The 22,205-nt window shown below is 50.5% G+C and overlaps 1 protein-coding gene across 1 annotated transcript in view; it reads right to left on the minus strand.

Annotated features, from left to right (window-relative positions):
• The window catches only part of ATP9B (ATPase phospholipid transporting 9B), a 105,701-nt gene that overhangs the window by 23,910 nt on the left and 59,586 nt on the right, over positions 1-22,205 (minus strand). The window contains exons 12-13 of the mRNA XM_090285375.1: positions 13,891-14,051; positions 2,590-2,732 (exon numbers count right to left, since the gene is read on the minus strand). Of these exons, the coding sequence (XP_090141501.1) occupies positions 2,590-2,732; positions 13,891-14,051 (304 nt within the window). The remainder of the gene's footprint in view (positions 1-2,589; positions 2,733-13,890; positions 14,052-22,205) is intronic.

Raw genomic sequence — 22,205 nt, forward strand, 5'->3', positions numbered from 1 at the left:
CCCCACGGGAGGCCTGGGCCCCCTTGTTGGTACCAGCTGACCACATGCGGAGGACGTACCCCGGGGCCTGACCGCAGGGCTGTCCCCTGCCAGGCTGCACTGTCACAGCTACTGCAGCTTGGAAACGAGGGTGTGTGAGTCCTCCAACTCTGCTCTTGTTCCAGGACTGGTACCAGGTTAGACCCTTGCAATTCCCTATGGACTTTAGGGTCAGCTTGTCAAATTTCTGCAACTAAGGTAGCTGGGATTTTGAAAGGGGTTGTGTAGAAGCTATAGATCAATTTGGAGATTGCTGTTGCATCTTAACACTATGAACTATTTTTGTTTTTTGATGCCATACTAAATGGAATTGTTCACGTAGTTCTATTTTTACAGTTTATTGCTAGTGTATAGACATGCAATTCATTTTCTATTTGACCTTGTGTCTTGGAACCTTACTGAACTCACTTATTGGCTCTAATACATTTTTAGAAGCTTCCTTGGGATTTTCTATATAAAGACTGCGTCACACACAGTCTTGCCTAATTGCCTTCGTGAGAACCTTGAATGTTCCCAGCAGCCTGACTCTGAAGAGGCGAAAACCAGAAACAGCTCTCACGTCTGCCAGCTGACCAAGGGTGTGTCCGTGCGGGGAGCACCCGTCAGCAGTAACAAGGAAGGATGCACTGACACCGGCTACAATGTGCCTGACCCTGGCCAAGGCGATGCAGAGCGAGCGAGGCCAGTCCCCGTAGAAGTCCAGCAGCAAATGCGCTGAGGCAGGAAGCAGCTGGGGGTTGTGTAGGGCGGGGGCCGGCAGGAAGGCAAGGCGCAGTGTGCCCAGGGGGCTTTGCACACTGTTGGAAAATTCAAACATTTTCCTGATGGTTTTTTCCTAAATTCTTACTTACTCATTTTAGAGAGAGGGAGGAAACGGGGGAGAAAGAGAGAACATTATTTGTTGTTCCACTTACTGATGCATCACTGGTTGATTCTTGCATGTGCCCTGACAGGGGATTGAACCCGCAACCTTGGCCAGGGCCAGTTCTTTTGGATTTCTTTGTAAAAGCCACTGACCTGTTTTCTTTGGGAGCAGTGCGCTTGTTCATGTTGGTGCCTGGATTTCTGCTGGTGCTTCTTGCTTTCCGATCGTATCTGTCAACGCCGTCCAGGCTGACTGGTTGGGAAGCTGGGTGGCTGCTGTCAACGCTGGGCGGGAGGACTCCGCACACTTTGCCCCACGCACCTGTCGGCTGTGCATTCAGCATTTCTCCTCTTACGCCACAGAACCGTTCTGGGTTTGGGCCCGCTTTGCTCCGGCTGCTCTCAAACTATTTCCGAAAACAGCTCCACCTCTGGATCCTCTGATCTGTTTGCTTGCTTTCCATGTTGTCACAGATTTATTCTTTAAACCTCTTCCCACCAGCTCGATGCAGCTGGGAAGGGACTCTGAAGGCCCCTCCGCCCCAGGCTGCCGTTTCCAGTGACTCTTGATCCAGGAGCGCCGCCTGCCTCCTCAGCCCGCGTGTCCGCCCGAAGGGGAACCACAGCCCAACACTGGCCTGGCTGAGCTGCCGTGACACAGGGGGTCTCAACGCACGGGGCTTCTCTTCCGTTCCTCAGTGATGTCTAGTCATTGGGCACATGTGCCCTCAGCAGCCCGCGGGCCCAGGGGGCACGCTCTGTGAGGACTCAGGCTCCAGGAACGGGCTGTTTTTGCATCTGTTCTGCAGGGAAGGGGCTCCCTGCCGCTCGGCTGGTGCCTGCCACCGGACAGACTGCTTGTTCCAGCTGTGATTTCCTCGGCTGGTCATTGCACCCACAAACATTCGTTCCTCCTTCTTGCTGTTCATCGTGTCCCAGCTGCCGCCCGGCTGCAGTGGCTGGAGTAAGCTGTTGTCAGGAGGGTTCTCTGTCTTCTTTCTGACCACAGGGAGGGTTTTTCTAGTACCGTATTTAAAATGCTGAAATTTATTTCAGACATATTTTCTTTACCATTTATACAAATATTTAATTTCCAATTCACAAATAATTACTTGGAATTTAAATCATAAGTCAGTAAATCAAGGGGGGATTTCAACTCTAAGGTATGGCTTTTATTATAGTGCTGGATTCCATTTGTTTTGTACCTAATATGTTATGGACTGACAAGAATTCTTTGGTGGAAAAAGAAAAAAATCAAAATAAGGACGGAAAGAATTTGGGCGTGAAGCCTTATGATGCGATCTGTCACCGGCAGAAGGCTCCTTAGGAGACCGTCACTGTTAGAACGTCAGGGTCACGTACCTTAGTTTTATTTTCCCTAACAGCTCACCGGTGTCACCCTGTGACACACAGCAGTTTTTGCTCTTCAGACGCCAGTGGAGAGGTGGGAAAAGACAGTTAAACAAGGCAGAAACCGCATACGGCCGAGAAAATCCAAAACACAGAAACATTTAATATTTTGCTAATTCTGATAACGTGCAGTTTAGAAAATGAAGATGAGCTGTGTGTCAGTTTTCCAGAGCCGAGTCTAGAAATTCTAACGAGGAATCAATACTGTTGTGCACACATGCACACCCCCCCGCCCCCCAGGTCACCCTGAGGCAGGCAGACGACTGCCCATGATACCTGTCTTGTCCGTCAGCAGGTACACCAGGCGACCCAGCTCCTCTGGGATGGTGCTGGTCCTCACGACGGTGCCGGGAATGTTCTCGTCCCGCATCATCATCCACCCGTAGGCCGCCTTGCCCATGTCCAAGTTCACGCGCAAACTGCCAGATAAAACCATCGCCTGGTTAGTGGGGTCCCGCCTTGTGAATGCTTCCATGCTCACGGCTGCCACACAAATGTACTTACACGCGGTATCTTTAACTTTACATAAAGTCCCATCGAATTTTAGACTTCCAGTAAGTGAATGTACTGTGCTTTAAGCCAACACACCTCTCCACACCCCAGAACACGCCTGGGGGGAGGTGAAGGGGCTACTCATGGTCTGTGATGCTGGGTGGGAAGAGAGGGGGGCTGCTGCCACTGTCCCGTGGGGCAGAGGGCCATGCTGTGTCCCACCAGGACGAATATTTGAAATGGGTCTTCCTTTCATAACAAGAGCAAGTGAGACGCTTTCCCACGGGGAAGGGCTTCAGTGAGACACGAGCCGGGGCCTGTGACCGGCTGGCTGCGAGGAGCAGACAGCCAGCGGCGGGAAGGGAAGTGCGGAGAGAGAGGCCTGCGCAGGGAGCCGGCTGCGGCAAGGCCAGGGCTCCGCGTGGGCGGTGCGTGAGCACGCGTGACCAGCAGTGAGGCGGCGCAGTGTCTTATGCACGTGTGTGCGAGTCTTCGGACCGTGGCTCCCACTGGGTGGGCAGCTCTGGGAGGCGAGGCTGCGGCGGGGATCCAGGGGCAGGGCAGAGCCACCGGGGCGGTGCTGTCCCGAGCCTCAGCCCCGGCCGGAGCCGCCCCCAGAGCCCGCAGCCAGTCCCAACTTCCATGTGCCCCCGTGCACACCCGTCACCCTGCTGCCGCCCTGCACCTCGTTCCCCTGCGTTTCCTCTCTGACCCCATTTTCCCGTGTCCTTCCCTTCCAGTCACGAAGGACAGACAGTTGAATAAACCACCGACGCTGCGGAGTGGCGACAGCTCACTACTTCATGAAGCGCTGTGGCGCACACCGGTGCCTGCTGGAGACTGAAAAGGAATGTAGGTGACGCTGGGTTGGTGGCAACCACGCAGAGCTGCAGCCGACGATGCCCGTGACCGACTGAGGGGGTGTCTCTGCCGAGACCACACCGAGCAGGATGACGTCACTCTCACTTACTGCCTGTTGTGACCCAGGGTTAGTGTGGTAAGTAGCTTTCTAATGTTAAAAATCTCTAGAAGCGCAAACTTCCAACACTTAGTTTACAGAGCAATTATATATAACTTACTTTTCATAATGTTTTAATTTTACAGAATTTGAAAACAAAGACCTCAGTTCAACTTGTACTTTATAGTAACATTCGTGAACAAAAGTACAGTGACCCTACCACTCTGAGGTCAGAGGAATAGATCCTGAAGTGCTAGTACCAGAAGCGTTCTCCACCCATTATATTGCTGATTTAGCAGCTGTGATGTTGTGATCCAGAGACCCGATCCAAGTGACGCGGAAGTCCCTGGCCATTTTCCGTGGTCACAGAGCCAGAGGCGGCTGGGAGCTTCACGGTCACGTCAGAAAACAAAGCAAACTGTCTTCGTGGCCCGGTGCATTCGGGAACGTTCACCAAGGCGAGACAGCACAGGTTACCTTCAGAAGGTGACACTGTTGTACTGGTGGCCCTTTGGACATGTCTGAGGGGTAACTTGGACCCTGACTAAATCTGAGCTGTATTTTCCTAAAATGTGCTGGGCCACCCACGGAGGCCCCATGTTGCCGGCTGTGCTTGAACTCTAACCTGTGGCGCCGGTCACAGCAGGTAAAGCAGCCCCAGGGCAGTCAGACTCCTCAGGAAGAGCCCACCTGAGATCATTCACCTGCATCCCTCCCACAGGGACTTCAGATCCTAATCTGAGAAAAAGGAACTCTCAGCCTTTTTCATGAGAACTTTTATCAAAACCCTTTTACTATTAAATTGCCATTTAACAGAAATGGGACAGATGCCGTTTTATCTCATTTGGGAAGTCAAAATTTTACCCTTGGAAAGAAGTGCTGTGGAAGTTAATCAGAAAATTTCTTGAAATGTGTGTAACTTTCTTTATATAAAAATTGCAGGAAAGCGCTGTGATCTTGGTAATAGTAGGCTATTTTATTAGAACCCAATTTCCACTGGAAACAATAAGAAATGACATGTAAACTTATTTTTTTAATTCTTAAAAGAAATAACTAACTGACTAGATAGTGAAGACTTTCTAGATGCCAGAGCGGCAGGTGGTCCCAGGCGCCTTCTCCTGAGATCACCTGCCAGTCGCCAGAGCCTGGACTCCCCACAGGAGCAAAGCCAGAGACAGCCTGTCACGGGCGGAGGCCCCCAAGTCCCCCTCCTCTGACAAGTGGCCCAGTGTGACACCGCAACTGGAGGGACAGCCGGGAGCCCAGGGGCCTGCACTTGGGGGCCAGGCCGGGCACAGGCTTCCTTCATGATTCGGAGGCTGAGAATCTTGAATGTGGACCCTCCAAATATGCCGCCGAAGCAAGTGTATGTGCCTTGGAAAACACACTTCCACTTGGATCTCCAGTGGTTTCCATAACTAGCTTTTCAAATACAGTTTCCAATGAAGAGGCCAAACAGGCCCCCCAAAACACAGCGACAACCCCCACACAGCTCGGAGTGAAACAGTACACCGGGGCAACAGCCAGAGGCAGAAGCAGAAAGGGGGTGGTCAGGGTGTCAGACAGGACACAGGACACAGGGCACAGCGGTTACGAAGGAATTGAACGCACCAGGAAAATCAGAAAACTGTCTGCAGGGAACAGGCAAATATGAAAATGAAGTAATTGACGGGACAGAACAATGGAATGTGATAGCTAAAAGTCAGTAACTGAACTAAGGAATTGATTGTTTTACCACTGATGAGACCCTCCCAAAGATGCCATGAGGGACAGGAAACCGGCTGCTAGGAACGTCTAGAATGGGGCCTATAGGCAAAAAGGTGGGAAGATGGAAGTAAGAAAGGGAGGAACCAAGGGCATGGCGAGGACATCAACAAACTGGCTTGATGTCACCAAAAGAGAGGAGACAGAATGGGGTAAGGGTGTTACAGAACGGAGGTGTACAAAAACCCCCAGAGCCTGCAGGCTGGGGGATGCGGAAAAGGAAGCAGCTTTCAGGATGCCTTCACACGCCTGAGGCTGGTGGCTGGTGTCTTTGTTATGCAAAATGGCTTTGATGCATCCAAGGCCCAGGAAGATGGGAGGGGTCTTGGACCGGGGGATGGTACGGAAAGAGCACACAGAGCCTGTGTGAGGTTCTGTGAATGGTCAGAACTGGGTACCACACCCACTGCGTCAGAGCATGCAGTCAGGGATTTAAAAAATAAGTGGCAGACATTTTAAGGAGACACACCATGGTGCTTTGAAAAGAAGGTGCTCTCCATACGGATTAGAAACAGGAAGCGCCATGCGGCTTGGGAAAGGAAGGAACACCATGCAGCTTGGAGAACACCTTGCGGCTTGGAGAAGGGGGAATACCTTTGTGGTTTTGGAAAGGAAAGGCTGGGAATTCACGTGGTTCTGGATTAAAAGCTGGCGGGCACCACAACACAGAAAGGCCTCCCCAATCAGAATCGAATGATTGGCAGCTACCGGTAAAGCTGAACTGTGTCTAGGAGGTAGGGAAACAGTATCTCTGACTTTTCTAAAACTAGCCTGGTTTGGTAGGGGGAAGCAGAAATATGTGTGTGTGTGCTTTAAGGAACGTAAGACTTAATGGTAGAAATCCGCAAATAATCTAAATCTATGTAACTATTAAATAAACAATTCTTTTTCTTTTCACCAAACTCTGGTATTGAGTCATAATTCTGGCGGCGGGCAATCGGGCCCCTAACTAAACAGCCCGTGGGTTCTGTTTCAATTGGAGCAGCCCAGGGTTCTGTAACAAGGGCAGTATCTGAAGAGGTGATGACAGGATCTTTCTGGAATGAAGGAAAGAAAGCTGTCTGCTGACTCAGGAGGCCCAGTGAACCCCTGGCCTTATGCGAGAGGACCCCTCTCTGCAGACGCTGCAGCTGAGGGCAGGACCACCAGGAAGAGCGAAGCTGAAGCAGCTGGGAGGGCGGGGCACACACGGCAGGAAAGGCTGCAAAGGCGACCACTAAGCAACAACACGGAGCCAAAGGAAAGTAAAATAAATGTGAAGTGGAAATCCATACACGGGTGAAACCATTTTTCAAGGAGGCAAGCCAAGCGAAAATCTAGAGTCCCTAATAAAGATCAGCACTCAACAAAGCTAAATAATAAATTCTGACAGGAGAAAAATTACTGTACATGGAAGGTCTGAAATGTAAGACAAAAGGAAAAACGAAAGCATGGATAAACCAAAATGAATAGAAAATGCGGAAACAGTATTTGTGGGGTTTAAGAGTAAGTGGAGTGAAAATAAACAGCAAAGCCGGCGTAAGGTCGGGGTGGTGAAGACAGTGACACGGGAGGGGTGTGTCATGGGAACGGTCAACTTTGACTTTGATGGAAACGGTCGGTGCAGAAGGAATGTCTGACTTTTGTAAAAGGAAGTTTTAGATGCATTTATTAAACTTGTGCCTCTTCTTACAATTTTCTGATGTCACAGGGACTAATTTATACCTTACTTTATCAGACGATCAAAGTAGTGCTCATAATCGTCCGCAATGTTTGCACCCGTGTTCGTCCCATCCAGAGACCACAGCAGACACGTTTTACTCCGTGGGTTTCATGAAGGTGCCAACGCAAGCACAGCAGCAAAGTCTATTCAGAACGCTTGTGGGGATGACGCAGTGAACTGAAAGAAGTTGCAGGAGGTGGTTTCCCCATTTCTGAAGTGAGGATTTCAGTTTGAAAAACGAGCCAAAAGAGGGTCGTTCAAAAAAAACTTGATTCTGTGGTGTTGGAAAAGAGGGTCGTTCAAAAAAAACTTGATTCTGTGGTGTTGGAAGCTGCTGTCACAGAAAACCCCACCATTACCTCTGGGAAACTCACAGAACAATGTAACGGAGCCCACACGACCGTGCTACGCCAACTGAAAAGGATTGGAAAGGTTCCAGTAGCTGGAAAAAGGGTCCCACATGAACCGTCTCCAGAGAACCTACAACAGGGGTTGCTTGTTGTGAATCATTGCTTTCGCGGCACCTTCAGGCACCATTTTTAAGTCGGCTTGTTACAGGTGCTGAGAAGCAGTTCCTTTACCAAAATGTTACACGCCGCCGATCGTGGATCAGTCAAGGAGGAAGAAGAGTTCACCAACCAATAGGAGGACTTCACCTAAAGAAGATCATGTTGAGTGTATGGTGGGATACGGAAGGAATTGTCCATTACGGACTGTTAGACAACAATCAAACAATTACTGATAATCTTTACTGTGAATAACTTCATCGTTTGAAAGCAGCTTTGAACCAAAAGTGACCCTCCTTAGTCAACAGAAAAGGTGTCATCTTCCATCACCATAATGCTCATCCTCACACAGCTCGACTCACCAAAAATTTCCTGAAGGAGCTTGGTTGGGAAATACTGCTTCACCCTCCATGTTCTCCTGGCCTTGCTCCTTCTGATTATCCCTTCTTTCAGGGACCACAGAACCATTTTGATGGTCTTAGGCTGACATCAAGAGAAGAGGTTGAAAATGAGTTGGATTCATACTTTGCTTCAAAGCCTAAAGAATTTTACAAGCGTGGCCTTTATAAGCTAGCTGACAGGTGAAATGAGGTTCTAGAAAGCAAAGAAGGTTGTGTTAACAAATAAATATATTCGTAATCATGGGCTTTTTCATTTTTAAAATAGACCTCGAAATCGGACATTATTTTTGCACCAACCTTATAAAAGAACAGAAACCCTTTATAAACTTCCAAACTACTAGAGAAAAAAAGTGAAATTATAAAAAAATAATAAATACAATGGTAAGAAAGTAGAAATATGCAGGAAAGGTAAGTCATATTAAAAGCACAAAATAAAATGGTAGATTTAAAATAAAAATGTGTTACAATAATTGTGTATGCACTAGTCAAAATTATCAGAGTAGATAAAAATTAAATTTTGTTATTTATAAGATATATATACACACACACACACATATATAAACATATAAATACACAGAGAAGTTGAAAGTACAAAGACAAAAAGACATGCCAAGCGAATTAAAGCCGGCTGGCATTGCTATATTAACATAAACCAAAGTAGAATTTAATGCAAAAAGCTTCAGCAGAGATAAAGAAAGTCACTTTATAATGAGAAAATGCTTAATTCAGCAGAAACATACAACAATCTGAATTTGTACATACCCAATACCAGAGCCACAAAAATACATAAAACAAAAAATAGGATTCCAAGGGAAAGCAGACAACTTCACAATACTGCTGGGAGATTTTAATACAACTCTGAACAACTGTGAGAAAAGGCAGAGAACATGTTAACGGAAAGCAGGAGTAACCACTGTGCCCTCACGGACAAAGATGGACGGCTGCTGCCAACAGCTCGGAGCCCGAGTCCTTGTCAAGCGGACGCAGAAAGTGTGGAAAGATCAAGTCGCCACCGGGCCCGGCACCTGGGTGACAGTTCACAGAGCTGAAAAACAAGGGGCACGTTCTCTGACAACAACCAGTTAAGCTAAAATAAACGAGGACATAACTGAAAATTCAAACATGTTTGTAAAGTAAGAAATAACTTTGTAATAAGTGGAAATTAAAAAATACTCTGTCAAAAATACTACATATGAAAACTTCTGGGATGCAGCTGAAGTGGAACTCAGATGGAAATTTATAGCTTCAACTGCACACAAGCAAAAAGGAAAAAAGAGCTGAAAACGAGTGCATTAAGCATCTACGTCAAGAAGTAAAGCTAATAAAAACCCAAGAAAGCAGGAGGAAGGAAATCGAGTCCAGGAGCACTAACGAAACAGAAGAACGTCATGCAGCAGAGAGCCAGTGAGCCCGGGGGCGGGCGGGTGTGGCCACAATGATGGGAGCTGACAAACCCTCTGGACACCGAAGGACTGAGGACGGAGCACTGAGCGTCAGGGAGGGAAAGAGCCTCGCCTTGTAGGAGACACGGGAAGCGAGCCAGCGTCTGTGAGCGCGTCTGGACACTCAGGCAGAGTTGACGTGTCCCTCAAGAGCCACAGCTTCGCAAAATGACTCAGGAAGAAATAAAAAGCCTGAAATCGAGTTTTCTGACTATTTCCTGTCCACGATTTAAATGACCCCTGTTTAAAGAACCTATGAACCAATGAAAGAAGTCACCTCTGCTGGACATCTCCCCACAGCAAACAGCTCAGGCTCATGTGACCCCCCACTGTGTCACTGTCACACAGACAGATCCTTACAAGTTCAACAAAACACGTTAGAGGAGCTGCAGGAGAAGACGTGTCAGCACACTTGGTCACGATACCAAGGCCAGGAGAGCGAGGTGAGGGGCTGAGCTGACGCAGAGCTTCCCGGACACAAGCACGTGGGACGCAGAACGCAGGACGGAAGGCTGCACCCCAGCCCCCAAATGCATGGTAGGTCTGACATTAGAAAGTCCACAAATTATGTTTATCATATTAAAATATTAAAAAAGAAAAATTTAAAGATGGAAACTCATCTCAATAGATTTAGCAGAAATTATCTTAAAACTACACTCATGATTTAAAAACAACTTTTAGCAAAATAAGGAAAGACTCTTCCCTACTACATGAAAGGTTCTATGAAAACTTACGGCATACGACTGATGAGATGTTCCAAGATCTGCCTCTCGCACTGGCAACAAAAGAAATACGTCCCAGTCACTACTTCTCCCTAATGTTTGACTGGAAAGCCTTGGCTCAGCGACCAGGGAAAGAAATAAATGGTCCAGGAATCAAAAGGAACAGAGCTGTCATTGCTTACTGATGATGTCATTATCTACACCGAATCCAATAGACTCAGATTAATAATTAATCAATAGTTTACCAGAATTGATAGATTAAATCATTTTATAGAAATCAATGTTATTTTTCTAGAACCAGCAACCAATACATAGAAAATAGTTCTTTCAAAAAACAGTATTTAGAATCGCATTTAAAAACTATCAAGCACCTAAGACAGCTCTAACAAAAGTTGTGCCAGCTTTCTGGGGAGAAGTTTTTACGCTAAGTGCTGCCAGATTCAGGGTTTGGCAGCTTCAGCGTCACATGCAGGTGGCCAAGGAGAGCAGATACTCTTAGAGGACACAGGAGCGGCTTGTCCTTTCAACGACTAGCTTCTGGCCACAGCCTGTAAGTAAGGCAGTTTGTTTTCAGATCAGGAACCGACAAACAGGCCACAGGACTGGACAGGGGGGCCCACACAGGCCCGTGCACGTATGGACACCTGGCCTAGGACATGGGGCCGCAGACCAGCGGGACAGTCTTGTCTGTGAGGGGTGCTGAGGCACCTGGAACGGAAAACACAATGTGAGAACCTACCGTTAAAGAAATCCTTCCAGGGCTCAGAGGCTACACTGGGCACGTGACCATGGGAAATGCAGGGCTTTTCTTCCCGATTTCTCACTGGTGAGTGACACTGCCCGTTTCAGGCGCAGAGGTCGGCAGAGCCACTAGGCCGAGGAGGAGCCCCCATGGTCCCCATCCCAGGGGGCAGCACATGCTAGGCCCCCTTGAGCTGGGGCTCTGGTGAGGCCCGCAGCTTCCTGCCCTGCCCCGCGGTCCCATCTAGGCCAGGCCGCAGCGCTGCTGCCCCCGCACCACCTCAGGGCCGCCTGGGCTCTCCGGGGTGAGTCCCGGGGCGCGTTGTCTGACGAGGGTGTCCCCGCAGCACGGCCTGCCTCCCTCCGTGATGGCCCAGTGGGCCGTGAGCCGCCCCGCCATCTCCCGCAGGCCGGCGCCTGCAGCTGTGCCACGTGGGCTCCCTGAGCCACAGACACCAGTCCTCGGGGCCTGAGCGGGGACGAAAGCGCTCTCCCCCGAGCGCCCCTGGAAAACGCGGCCTGACCAAGGTGTCGGGTAGGTGAACTCGCTTTAAAGCGCCACGGGGAGGTGCGCTATCGGTCACGGACTTGGTGAACGGGAGCTCCTAAGAACTGCCCTTCAGTACAACTCGAGGGGAGTTGAACTGCAGCGAACTTTGCGCCCCTGTCCCTGGGCACCGCAGAGGTGCCGCTCTCAGCAGGCGGGGCTCGGGCCGAGCGCCCCGGGGTGGCTGCGCAGGGCGGGCCTGGGCTCCCCCGCAGGCCGGCTGGCGGTCAAGGACGGGCCGCCTCCCGCCTCCCGCGACAGACACCATGGACCTCGCCACGTCCCCACTTTGTCAAGCACCACACGCCACAGTCACCCACAAGGCCTCGCGGGAGAGGGAAACGCTCAGACTCGCACCGACGAGGCAGTTTGCAGCCCGGACGCGAACGGGGCACCTGGCAAAGCAGCGGCACCTGGAGGGACAGGAACTGCCTGGACCTGGCTCCCGGGGCCCAGATGTCCTGTGAAGAACCTACTGCCACTTGCCGTGAGTGACACAGACGAGTCGGGGAATGTATATTCATTTTAGTTACAAAGGTAAGAGTTAAATCTCAGAACATTTTCCTTGAAAGACAAATAAATTCTATCAGGTGACTCAAAGCTTCACTTCCCTAAATTTATAAAGCCTGTAGGAGTGTTAGGTCAGTAGGGAAAGAAGCAATTTCCAGAATTGTGCAGTTTGCAAAACAAGGAAGCATTTAAAAATCTATCTTTTGTGAAACTGAAAAGTGCATTTAGGAAATACGAGGATGCACTGTTATTCATATTTTATGGAAACTGCACAGGAAGACAAGCTGGCTGAGCCAAATGTAAACTCAGCCCTGAGGAGGCTGCGCGAACCCTGTCCCTCCTGGGAGGTCTGCCCCAGCCGTAGGGGAGCAGGGAGAAGTCCGCCGTGAAGGGCGCCGCTCACACTCACTGGGTGTTACACTGCAGACGGACAGTCTAGGCAGAGAGAGACCCACAGCAAGCCTCCCCAGGTGCAGGCGGGGGGGGGGGGGTGCGTGCTGGTCCAGCCGTGCGGACCCCCCACTCATGCGCGCAAGTCACACAGCGCACAGCCTTTGAGGGGTCTCAGGAGTGGGTGAGGCCACACTCCTTGCCATCTGTTGTTATTAGGTCTTGTCTGATTTTTACTAAACATGCATATATTTCAAATTAAGAAAATAAAAATTAGGTTTATTCTTAAAACCCTTCTGCATTAACTGTCCTAACTCTAATCGATTCTTTCTGGGAATCTGATAAAGGGGAAAGCGTCGAGCCTCTTCATGTTATCATTTTGCTGGAGATGGTCCTCGGAAATGAAGTGCTTCGCTCAAAGACTGCCATGAAGACCTGGGTGCTGCTGAGTGGCTTCTGCCAGGTGCAGGGGGAGGGCCTGGGGAAGAGAGGCGCCGAGTTCTCCCGGGGCCTACACGTCACGGCGATGCGGCCGTGAAAGTGCCACTGCACACGTGGAGAGCGGGCAGAGGCAGCAGCAGTGAGGAGAAACAAGACCGAAGGAAAGGCGCTTGCTCCGCAGAGACAGGTGCAGGGGTGTGAACAGCTGTGCGCGTGCCTAGGACGGAGGGCAGCACCATCGCTTGCTGGGACGCACTGGACGGCAGAGACCTGGCCTTTGTGTGGGCAGTCAGAGGTGCTGTCTGTAAGTAAAAGCGTGCTCTGTCCCTGGGCCTGCTGCCTGCATGCGGGCTATTCCGTTCTCCGTTACAGAAGATCGCCAGTCTGGATTCACACTTCACGCACGATTTGCGACGGTTTGATTGCTCTTTCATATGAAATTTTCAATCATCTATATTAAGGGTATCTTTTAAAAATATCTTTTGTGGAGGTATTTTAAGATGGACTTTTATACATTTGTAGTAAACATCAGTCTGAATTAAAGACATCTGATATTAAGTATTTATGTCCCCATCTCGAGTTGGATGGGTTCTCATACAGAAGCTGCCTTACTCGGTGCTTCATCTGACGTGACAGAGATCACATGGCCTCTGAAACACAGGGAACTTCAAAACGTCAGCAACCGCATGCAGACCGAGGGCGTTGGAGACAGAAGTCCGTCAGCAATAAACAACGATTTTGTTGGATTCAGATTTATATTTTCTATCTCCCAATTGTTGAAGATTATATTACCAATACACATATGTAAGATAAAAATATCAGACTTCTAGGTCATTCTAACAGAACTGACCCTCCCCCACACTATCTTCCACTGGAGGCCTCCCGGCTCCTTACTCCCAGGCGTCGAATGGACACAAGTTTCCATAACACCATGATCAGTTCCCAGCAAGGCCCCACTTACCTGATGGGGATGATGTAGGAGAAGAGCAGGAGGAACCGCAGAAGGTTTCGATACCACGGGCCCGTGAAGCCTTGCAAGGTTACCATGACAACGGAGAGGGCCACCAGCGCCAGGAAGAGTGCTTTGGTCAGCTGATTGAGTTCAAGGTCCAGCAAGCCCACCTGGACGGAAAGCAGGGAGGTAAGGCTGGCGCATAACGCCCCTCACGCGACACATCCGAAAACGAGCGACAGCGCCCGCGCCTTCTCCTTCGCATCCGCCCTCATCGGGATGAGAGAGGAACCACGTTCCCTCCACTGTCCTTGGGGAAAGACTGAGAGGTGGGTGTGGAGCCAGCCCTGGGGACAAGCTCCGCCCCCGAGGCTGCAGGCAGGCGCTGCTGGGACACGAGTGTGGGCGTCTACTCACAGGGACACGGGAGGCAGGAGAGGGACAGGCCCGGCGGACCTGGGGGCTCAGTGAGCTCCCACAAGAGCAGACGCGCGTTTTCCCGGTACTGCTGCAGCAGGCATTGGGGTAGGGGGCCCCTACCTACAGCTGGCTTCAGATAGAGGCCCCCGAGAACAGGCCAGGGTGCCCGTCACCCTGCCTGCCAAGAGCTCCTGGAAGAGACCTTCTCTTGGTTAACACACAGCAGTGAGCCCGGCCCAAACCCTGGGCCGCAATCTGCGCACACGCCCGCTCCTGAGTCTCCAGCGGGCACCCGCACGCATGGCCACTGTGCGGGCCACTGACGGGCGGGGCCACAGGTACGCAGAAATGACGCCCGTGAGTGTTGGCTCACTGCTGTGGTGCTCTGTGCGGGACCAGCGGCCTGTCGCCTTCCTGCTACAGCCCAAGAGAGCACCACACATTTGAGGGCATCCCTCCCACTTCGAGCTCAGGCCACATCGATGACATCTCCCTCTTGGCTCAGTGTCACTGTGGAAAGACCGCTGAGCAGGGCGGTGTGCCTGGTGGGGGCCTGGGCTTTGGGGCTGTGGAGAGGCCGCCCTGTGGCCCTGGCTGCACAGCCTGGGTGAGCAGGGAGGGGGTTCGAGCAGGGCCTTGCTCACAGGTATCAGCTTCCACAGCACGGCGCGCAGCTCCAGACCGAGGGTGCACGTCATTACATCATTGTCATCATCATCTCCTCCTCCTCATCATCATCATATCATCATCATCATCGTATCATCATCAGACAGTCAGGCCTGAGTCTCTGGACACGTGCTGTGTGACCTTGGGGATGTCCTTCTGCTCTTTCAGCCTCACTGCCCTTGTCTGACAGCTGGTGCCCCCCAGGCGGTCCCAGAGGCTCTGCAGACCCAGCCTGGGGGCGCCCAGTGTCGCCAGGACCCAGCTGCTCGCCCACGATTTGTGAGACACGAGCAGGAGACAGCATCATGTCAGGCTGTCTGAGCTGCTCCTGAATCTGGTGCACGTTTTTAAAGAGAGTAATTAAAAAAGAAAACATAATCGCCAAAACTTTGATAAAATAAATGAGATACTGTAATTCTCAAATTTAAAAGTTTGAGAATTACCGGACTGTTAACTTGTTTTATTTTGTAGTATTTTCTGAAATCCCTAACTTTGGCCAATAAAAGCTAGCCTATTCCACATTTCATGTATTTAGTTTGTATCTGTTTCAGATTAATATTTGCCACAAACTCTCACAAGAACATTAAACCTATAGTTAAGAGAGAAAACACAAAACTTTGTCCGAAAATCCATTAAGTGTGGTTGTGAAGAAAATTAATTACAGAAATAAATGGAAATGTCTACCATGTTGTTTTTGTTTTTCCCCTAAACTCTAAGGTCATGAAAAACGAGTAAACTGTGAGATGCCACCCACAAGAAACAGCCAATCCAGCAGAAAAAGTAGGACGAACACCAGTAATTAAATACAGTAAAAGAGAATTACAGGAGAGAAAGCCTTCCTCCTACCCCAGCTCAGGCCCTTCTCCCACCTCACACCCTGCGGGCTGGCACTTCGGGGCCTTTAAAAACAGGGCAGAAACTAGGGCAATGGCAGCGGGGACGCAGATATGACTGACGTTTGCCTACGGCGCAGGCTCTACTTCCAGGGCAGGGTCTGCAGGGGGGCGGGGAGCTGCCGGGACCGCCCCTCCCGAGGTGGGTGTGGGCCATGCAGGCCCTGTCCCGTCATGGTGCAGTCAGGACGGGGAAGAAGCCCCAGCCTGACATGTGCTCTCCCGGGCCACTCAGTGCACAGACTCCTAGCGCATCCACTGGGACCCAGTGCGGCTGCAGGTGAGGCCGTTCTCCCGCAGCTTTCAGCAGGGAGTTCCTTGGACAGGCACCCTGTCCCTGGGACCCCACGGCGGCGGAGGACCGCGGCCCGATGGGTCCCCTCCACTTACAAAGCAGCACAGCAGGGACAGATAGCTTACAATTTCCACTCCTTCAGCTACTACATGGTTCATGCTTGGATCACGGAGATAAATGGGGTTTGGGATTAAAAAGAAGAAAAACTGAGGCAGGAAGTACAGCATGGTGCAAAGTGCGCTCCCCGGGCTGTGACAAAGGCGGCCTGCATCTCAGGCTCACCGCGGCTCCGATGAAGTCATCCTTCATTCAGTCAGCGAAAAAAGACTCAATTATCTCAACCTACAGATGCTATCAATGAATGCAAAGTGCATATTTTACTCTATTCACCCAAATCCCATTAAAAAGTGAAAGGAATGATTTAATCTGGCCTTCCAGAATTGGTCTTTTTTGTAACAAAATAAAGACTCACTGTCTGGCAAAACATATGCCCACTACCTCACACTTTCCCGGCAAAATAGCCGCGAAGGCTGGAAAAGCAGAGACAAAACAGTCAGGACTGGGCAGAGTTTCCTCTGTAAACGCACCCCCGGGGTCGGAAGTCTACACGCAGGCCGCGGCACACCAACACGCGACGTCCCAGTGTGGACACGGTCACGCTCGCCCTGGCCGGGTGGGTGCTGGCCTCGTGGGTGCTGGCCTCTCCCGCCTGCTGCCGGGGTGCGCAGGAAGCCCCACAGAGCGAGGCCAGCCTCTCTCGGGCGGTCCCTGCGTCCTGTCCCTGCAGGCAGCCCGTTCTGAGCTGGGACGAGTCTTCCAGGAATGTAACCGCAACCAAGCTGTAGCTGCTGTGCGGTTTTCCTTGCCAATTCTGGCAAAACAGTGAGAGGAAAAGATACATTTCAACTCGTATTTTTTTTAAAGTCCACTTTCAATTAATAGTTCATTTTTATACACGTTTCTCTAAAACACCTTTAAAGTTTCTTCAACTCATCTAAAATGCAATCTGGACTCTTACAAACCATTCAATATAAAAATTAGTTAACTTATAAGGTTACAGATTCTGTAAAGAAAGTGGTAACTTGGGTTTTCATGTGAATCTCTTCTTTGAAAAATTTCTTGGGACATGAACAGACCAGATAGCCTTTGCTCTGACTGCAAAACCTTTTCACCCATAAAATAAATTAATAATCACTTGAAGTGATTATGATTGTGTAAGAAAAGGTAAGCACACTAGGAAGTAATTTTCAATATTTGTTGTAACTTCTTAGCAAAGCAAATTATCTTCTACTCGTCATAATATTTGTTCTACTCGAAACAACTGTGGTAACAAGATTACACGCGCTCCTGGAAGTTTTAACCTCGGTGGGGAAATCTGCGCATAATGCCCAAGACGCCGCAATGCTTCTGCAAAGGGGCCGCGCCAGGGTAACGAGCACAGTAATTGCCCGTATAATCTCACACGCAGCTAATGGCAGCGATCACAGATCCACTTAGCGCCTCTCTAATTTATGTACTAAGTTTTAAACAGCTAATGGTGCTCAGGAAAATAATGGTTTGCACCAACGGTAAAGGGTAAATACAGTATTCTCCTGCTCAGTCGAGGAAAGGTCAGGCTGGTGTTCGGATGCATGCGGGACAAATGAGATCCCAGCTTCAGTCGGGGACACGGCACCCATCCATCTGGGGCTGAGCCTCATCTTGCTGCCACGTCCCCCAGAGATCAATGTGCACCCCAAGCTGGAACCAAGTCTTGCGTGACAAAAACTTCCTGCAACGACTGGCCAGGACAAAGGTACATGCACCACTAGCTGCTGATCCTATGGCATTCACATCACATGTATTAACATGTGAACATCAACATACTTTTACCATTCTCTCTTTTTTTAAGTATACTTTATTGATTATGTTGTTACATACTATTCTCTTAAAACTGACACTTAACCTACGTGTTAATGAGAGCATTTTAGAATAGCCAATTGTCAGAAAGCCAGTTTAAACTCCTACAGAAAGCGGAGTATTATTTTGTCTTATGGTTTCCTGTAACCTCTCACCATTTGAAGGTCAGAAAAGCCTCCGACCTCAGAGCTCATTCACTTCAGAGGACCATGCCCAGGCTTGCCAGATTATTCTGCACTGGCACTTAAGGATTTTACTTGCTTATTACATAGTTATTAAGATGTTTGCCCTTAAACAGCTGACATTTTAAAAGAAAATGGAGTTGTTTTATCTTTATACAGACAGAGAAGGATCACTGCCAGGCTCAGCTGCTCAGCACGGCGTGGGAAGGGCTCCCACGTCAGTGTGAGGGACTCGAGGGGGGACAGGGAATGAAGCCAAACCACGGCTCCGCTCGCCCAGGACAGGGCCCCCTGGCAGGCGCTCGCCAGCCGGCCCGCCGTGAGCACATGGTCAGGGGCGGGATTCTGCCGCAGGCACGCAGACATGCCATGTGCACGCGGAGAGAGGCCGTCTTCTCAAAGCGCTAACCGCCCCGATGACTGGAGGGGTTTCGGTGTCGGCGTCTGCATTTCCCACGGCCACAGCCAAGCAGCAGAATACCTTCTGTAACTGTCGAAAGTGCCATAAAACAGCACATTTCTATCTCCCCCCCCCCCCCCCGCCTCAGAGTCGCTTTGCGAATGCAGGCCCCCTGTCCACGCTCCCGCAGGACTCACTGGTCGGGCCAGTCACTGTCTGATAGCTGCCCTGCCACCCTCGAGCCTCGGTCAGAGTACAACCCACACATCAGAAGTCACCAAATGTAAAGCAACTGATTTAAAAATTGGTGATAACTTTTTCATTTAGTAATTATTATAAATTATTACAAATATTCTCAATTGTGACACATCAGAGCCAAATTCAAAACAAACAGAAGTATCACAAATATGCAAGACAGGCTGAAAAGCACGTGGAAATTTAACTGTTGCTCTCTGCACACGAGGGACACTCACAGCCAGCGCGCGACGGTAAGGAGACCCGTGGCTTTCCCACCTACAGCGCTCCCGACCGGGCTTCACAGCGGGGCCCACAGTCGCTGAAAGGCGGGGGTGGAGAGGAGCCCAGGACTGCCAACCACCCCCAGGCCCACTGCCGGGAACCCGCTCGCGCCTCTGCAGCCGCCCCCGCGGTGCGGCATTTCGCTGCGCGTCTTCCAGGGACAGGCGGGCGCCCGCGGGGAGAAAGCGGGGGTGGGGTGGGGGGCTCCGCCAGCAGAGGGCGCGCGAGCTCGAGGCGTTTTCTAAACTGAAAACCTGCTGTTGGTGAAAGCCGACCTCATTCCACCAATTCAGTGTATTTAACACATTTTTTTAAAGCAAGATGAGTAACCCTAAATATTTTGTCATGCGAGATTCAAGACCGGAGCTTCAGACTAACGCGCTCAGTGACACGCGGGGAGCATCCGGCGCTTCCCCTGCGCCCCGGGGCGCCGAGCTGGTGGTCTGCTGAGCCCCCCCCAGCCCCCAACGGTTTGCAGAGCCCGCATCTCTACCGCATACACTGACCTCGTCATCCCCGCGACAGAGGAAGCTGCCCACTCACACGGGGCCGCAGACGGCCCTCTAGTCACCTGCGCGTGACTTATAAACTGCATCACTGGGGGGGAAGCAACCCCGTGTTTCCAAGCACTGTCCGCACGTTAACAGGAACGCCACTAACACACGGCGCACGCACTCTTGCTCCGGGGGTCACTGAGCACACAGCCAGGGCCGCAATGCCACCCACCCTGGCACTGGGGCCGAGCGAGCAACTCCCCGTGGGGAGGCGCCCCCCAAGTTCTTTCTCAAAGGGCTGAAGCGGCGTTTCCTACTTCTCTGGCCCAGAAAGTGGGGCACGGGAGGACGCACTCCTGCCGGTGGCTTATTGAGCCGCTGCAGCCCAGATGACGGAGGGGCCGGGCTGGGGAGCGGGACACAGCCTGGGACTCTCTCTCCCGCCTCGAACGCGCGTGTGGCCACTGGTGTGGCTGGGGTAGCCAGGCGCCAGACCAGCCCTTCTGTGCGGAGCCTCCTGGCCCCTGGCCATGGGGACTCATTTTTAACACAGAAACTGTACAGGACACAGGATACCACCTTTCCACCTGCAGTTAAGGCCTGATCAAATCTTGGAGAAGGGAATGGCTCCGTTTTTATTAGTAAACATCATTAACTTGCAATGTAATTAATTTCCAGCCCTAGATTCTCTTCATAAGAGGTCATGATGCAGATGAATTTCTATAACAGAGTCAGAAATCCGTCTGGTGATTTCCTTTCCAAGTGCTGCCGTCTCACGTCCAACTCTGGGGTACCAGCAAGCGTTAGTGTTTCACGGTCCCTGCGTGGAGTTTACTCAACAGTAGCTAACACTGTTTTTATGTAACAGAGGCCAGTCTGGTCTCTTTAAGGATGACTTGGTCAAACAGGAGACACAGTGTGGCGAGGCTGCTAATTCTAAGTTAGGGTATCATGGGGGGTGGCAATTAGCAGGAAAATTCTGCAGTGTGTCATTGCTCTGGTGTACGGGGTTCTGGTTCAGCATGTCCCTCACCCCCAATTCCCGTGGGCGGCTCCCCAGAATCCACAGGGGACCAGGAAGCTAGCGAAGTGTCCCACAGGCTGACAGGGCCAGGACTGTGTCACCACCCCCTTTGGTGTGCCAGGCTTTACTGAGTAAACACGCGGGAGTTTATGGACCACTTAGGTCTCCACCCCACCTTCCCGGGGTCTGGCACCTATCGCTGCATAAAACCACTCAACGGCGTTTTTAAACCAAGCGTCATATCACCCTGCCCAGGCTCTGTAGCTTCAGCTCCACTGGAGAGGACACTCCAGCGTCATCGCAAGATGTCGATTCAACACGGGAGGAGACAGATGCCGTGTCACTCCCGAGTCGGACTGCACAGCCATTCTCGGCGGTGCAGATAGACACTTAAGAAGCTACACCATCGTCTCTCGAGACGGACGGCTGCCGACGACGACGACATTAGCCGCCTTGACCGGCTCCGTTACAAGGATCTTCACTGGAGTCCGTGTCTCCACCGTTAGTCACCGAGTACCTGAGATTCCCTTGTAACAAGACACACATCACCTATTTCTGATTACACTAACAACACATGGAGATACATGCATGCTGACCAGGCTGTGAAACTCCTCAGAGTTACTATTAATCTGAACAAAGTGAAGAAGGTTCTGTCCCCTTCCTGTCCCACCCACATCAGCGTAAACAGCTACCAACCAAAGGTAGTCGCAGTCAACATCTGAAGTTTACGGGGAGCCCAGCAGAGTGACAGAGAGGACAGGATGAAGGACACTTGGAATCAATGTTCATTTTCAAAATCTATGGTTCTTAGGATTTGCATTCTTTCATTTGGTAATAAAAACAGAATTCAGCAGCTTTCCTGAAAAATTTAAATGATAAGCATAACAGGGTTGAATAAACTTTTCATCTGCTTTTTATTATTAAAAACTATCTATTAAGATGCTTATTACTGGTATCTTGGCAAAATGTAACACTATTTTAAACTATCTAAAATTTTTGTGTTACTTTATGTCTTCAAAGACATTTTATGAACCATTTCATACTTAATGGCTTGTAAGCAATCCCGAGTTGGGAATTGTGTGAAAAGTTGCCCAGATTGACAGATAAAGAGAAAAGGTCTATATTAATTTCCAAATAAAGAAATGCGTGGCGTGGTATCTCCCGATGATTATACTCTGAAGTACCAATTAGAACGCATCAGAAACTAGAGCAAGTTGACACTCTACAATAAAGCAAATCATTTCCAGTTGGAGGGGCAGAAAATGCTAATACGCAGCGTTCAGGACTGCAAGAGTCTTTGTAAAGGAAGCAGCTCATCAGGGTTAATGGCGCATGTCAGGAAGCTGCAGTCCACAGGGAAACACAGCTGCCTGAGCTTTGTAAACGGTCTGACACGCACGCCCTCCTCTGCCGTCCGCGGCCACCAGCTGGGTGGGTGCCCTGGGCACAGTGCAGCCCCCGATCAGGCCTTCTCCTCTGAGTTATAAGCAAGACCCGTTAGCGTGGGGCTCTGGGCCACTGCCCTGACTGAA

This window comes from Furipterus horrens, unplaced genomic scaffold (assembly GCF_987537825.1).
Source record: "Furipterus horrens unplaced genomic scaffold, mFurHor1.1.pri manual_scaffold_8, whole genome shotgun sequence".
NCBI lineage: Eukaryota > Metazoa > Chordata > Mammalia > Chiroptera > Furipteridae > Furipterus > Furipterus horrens.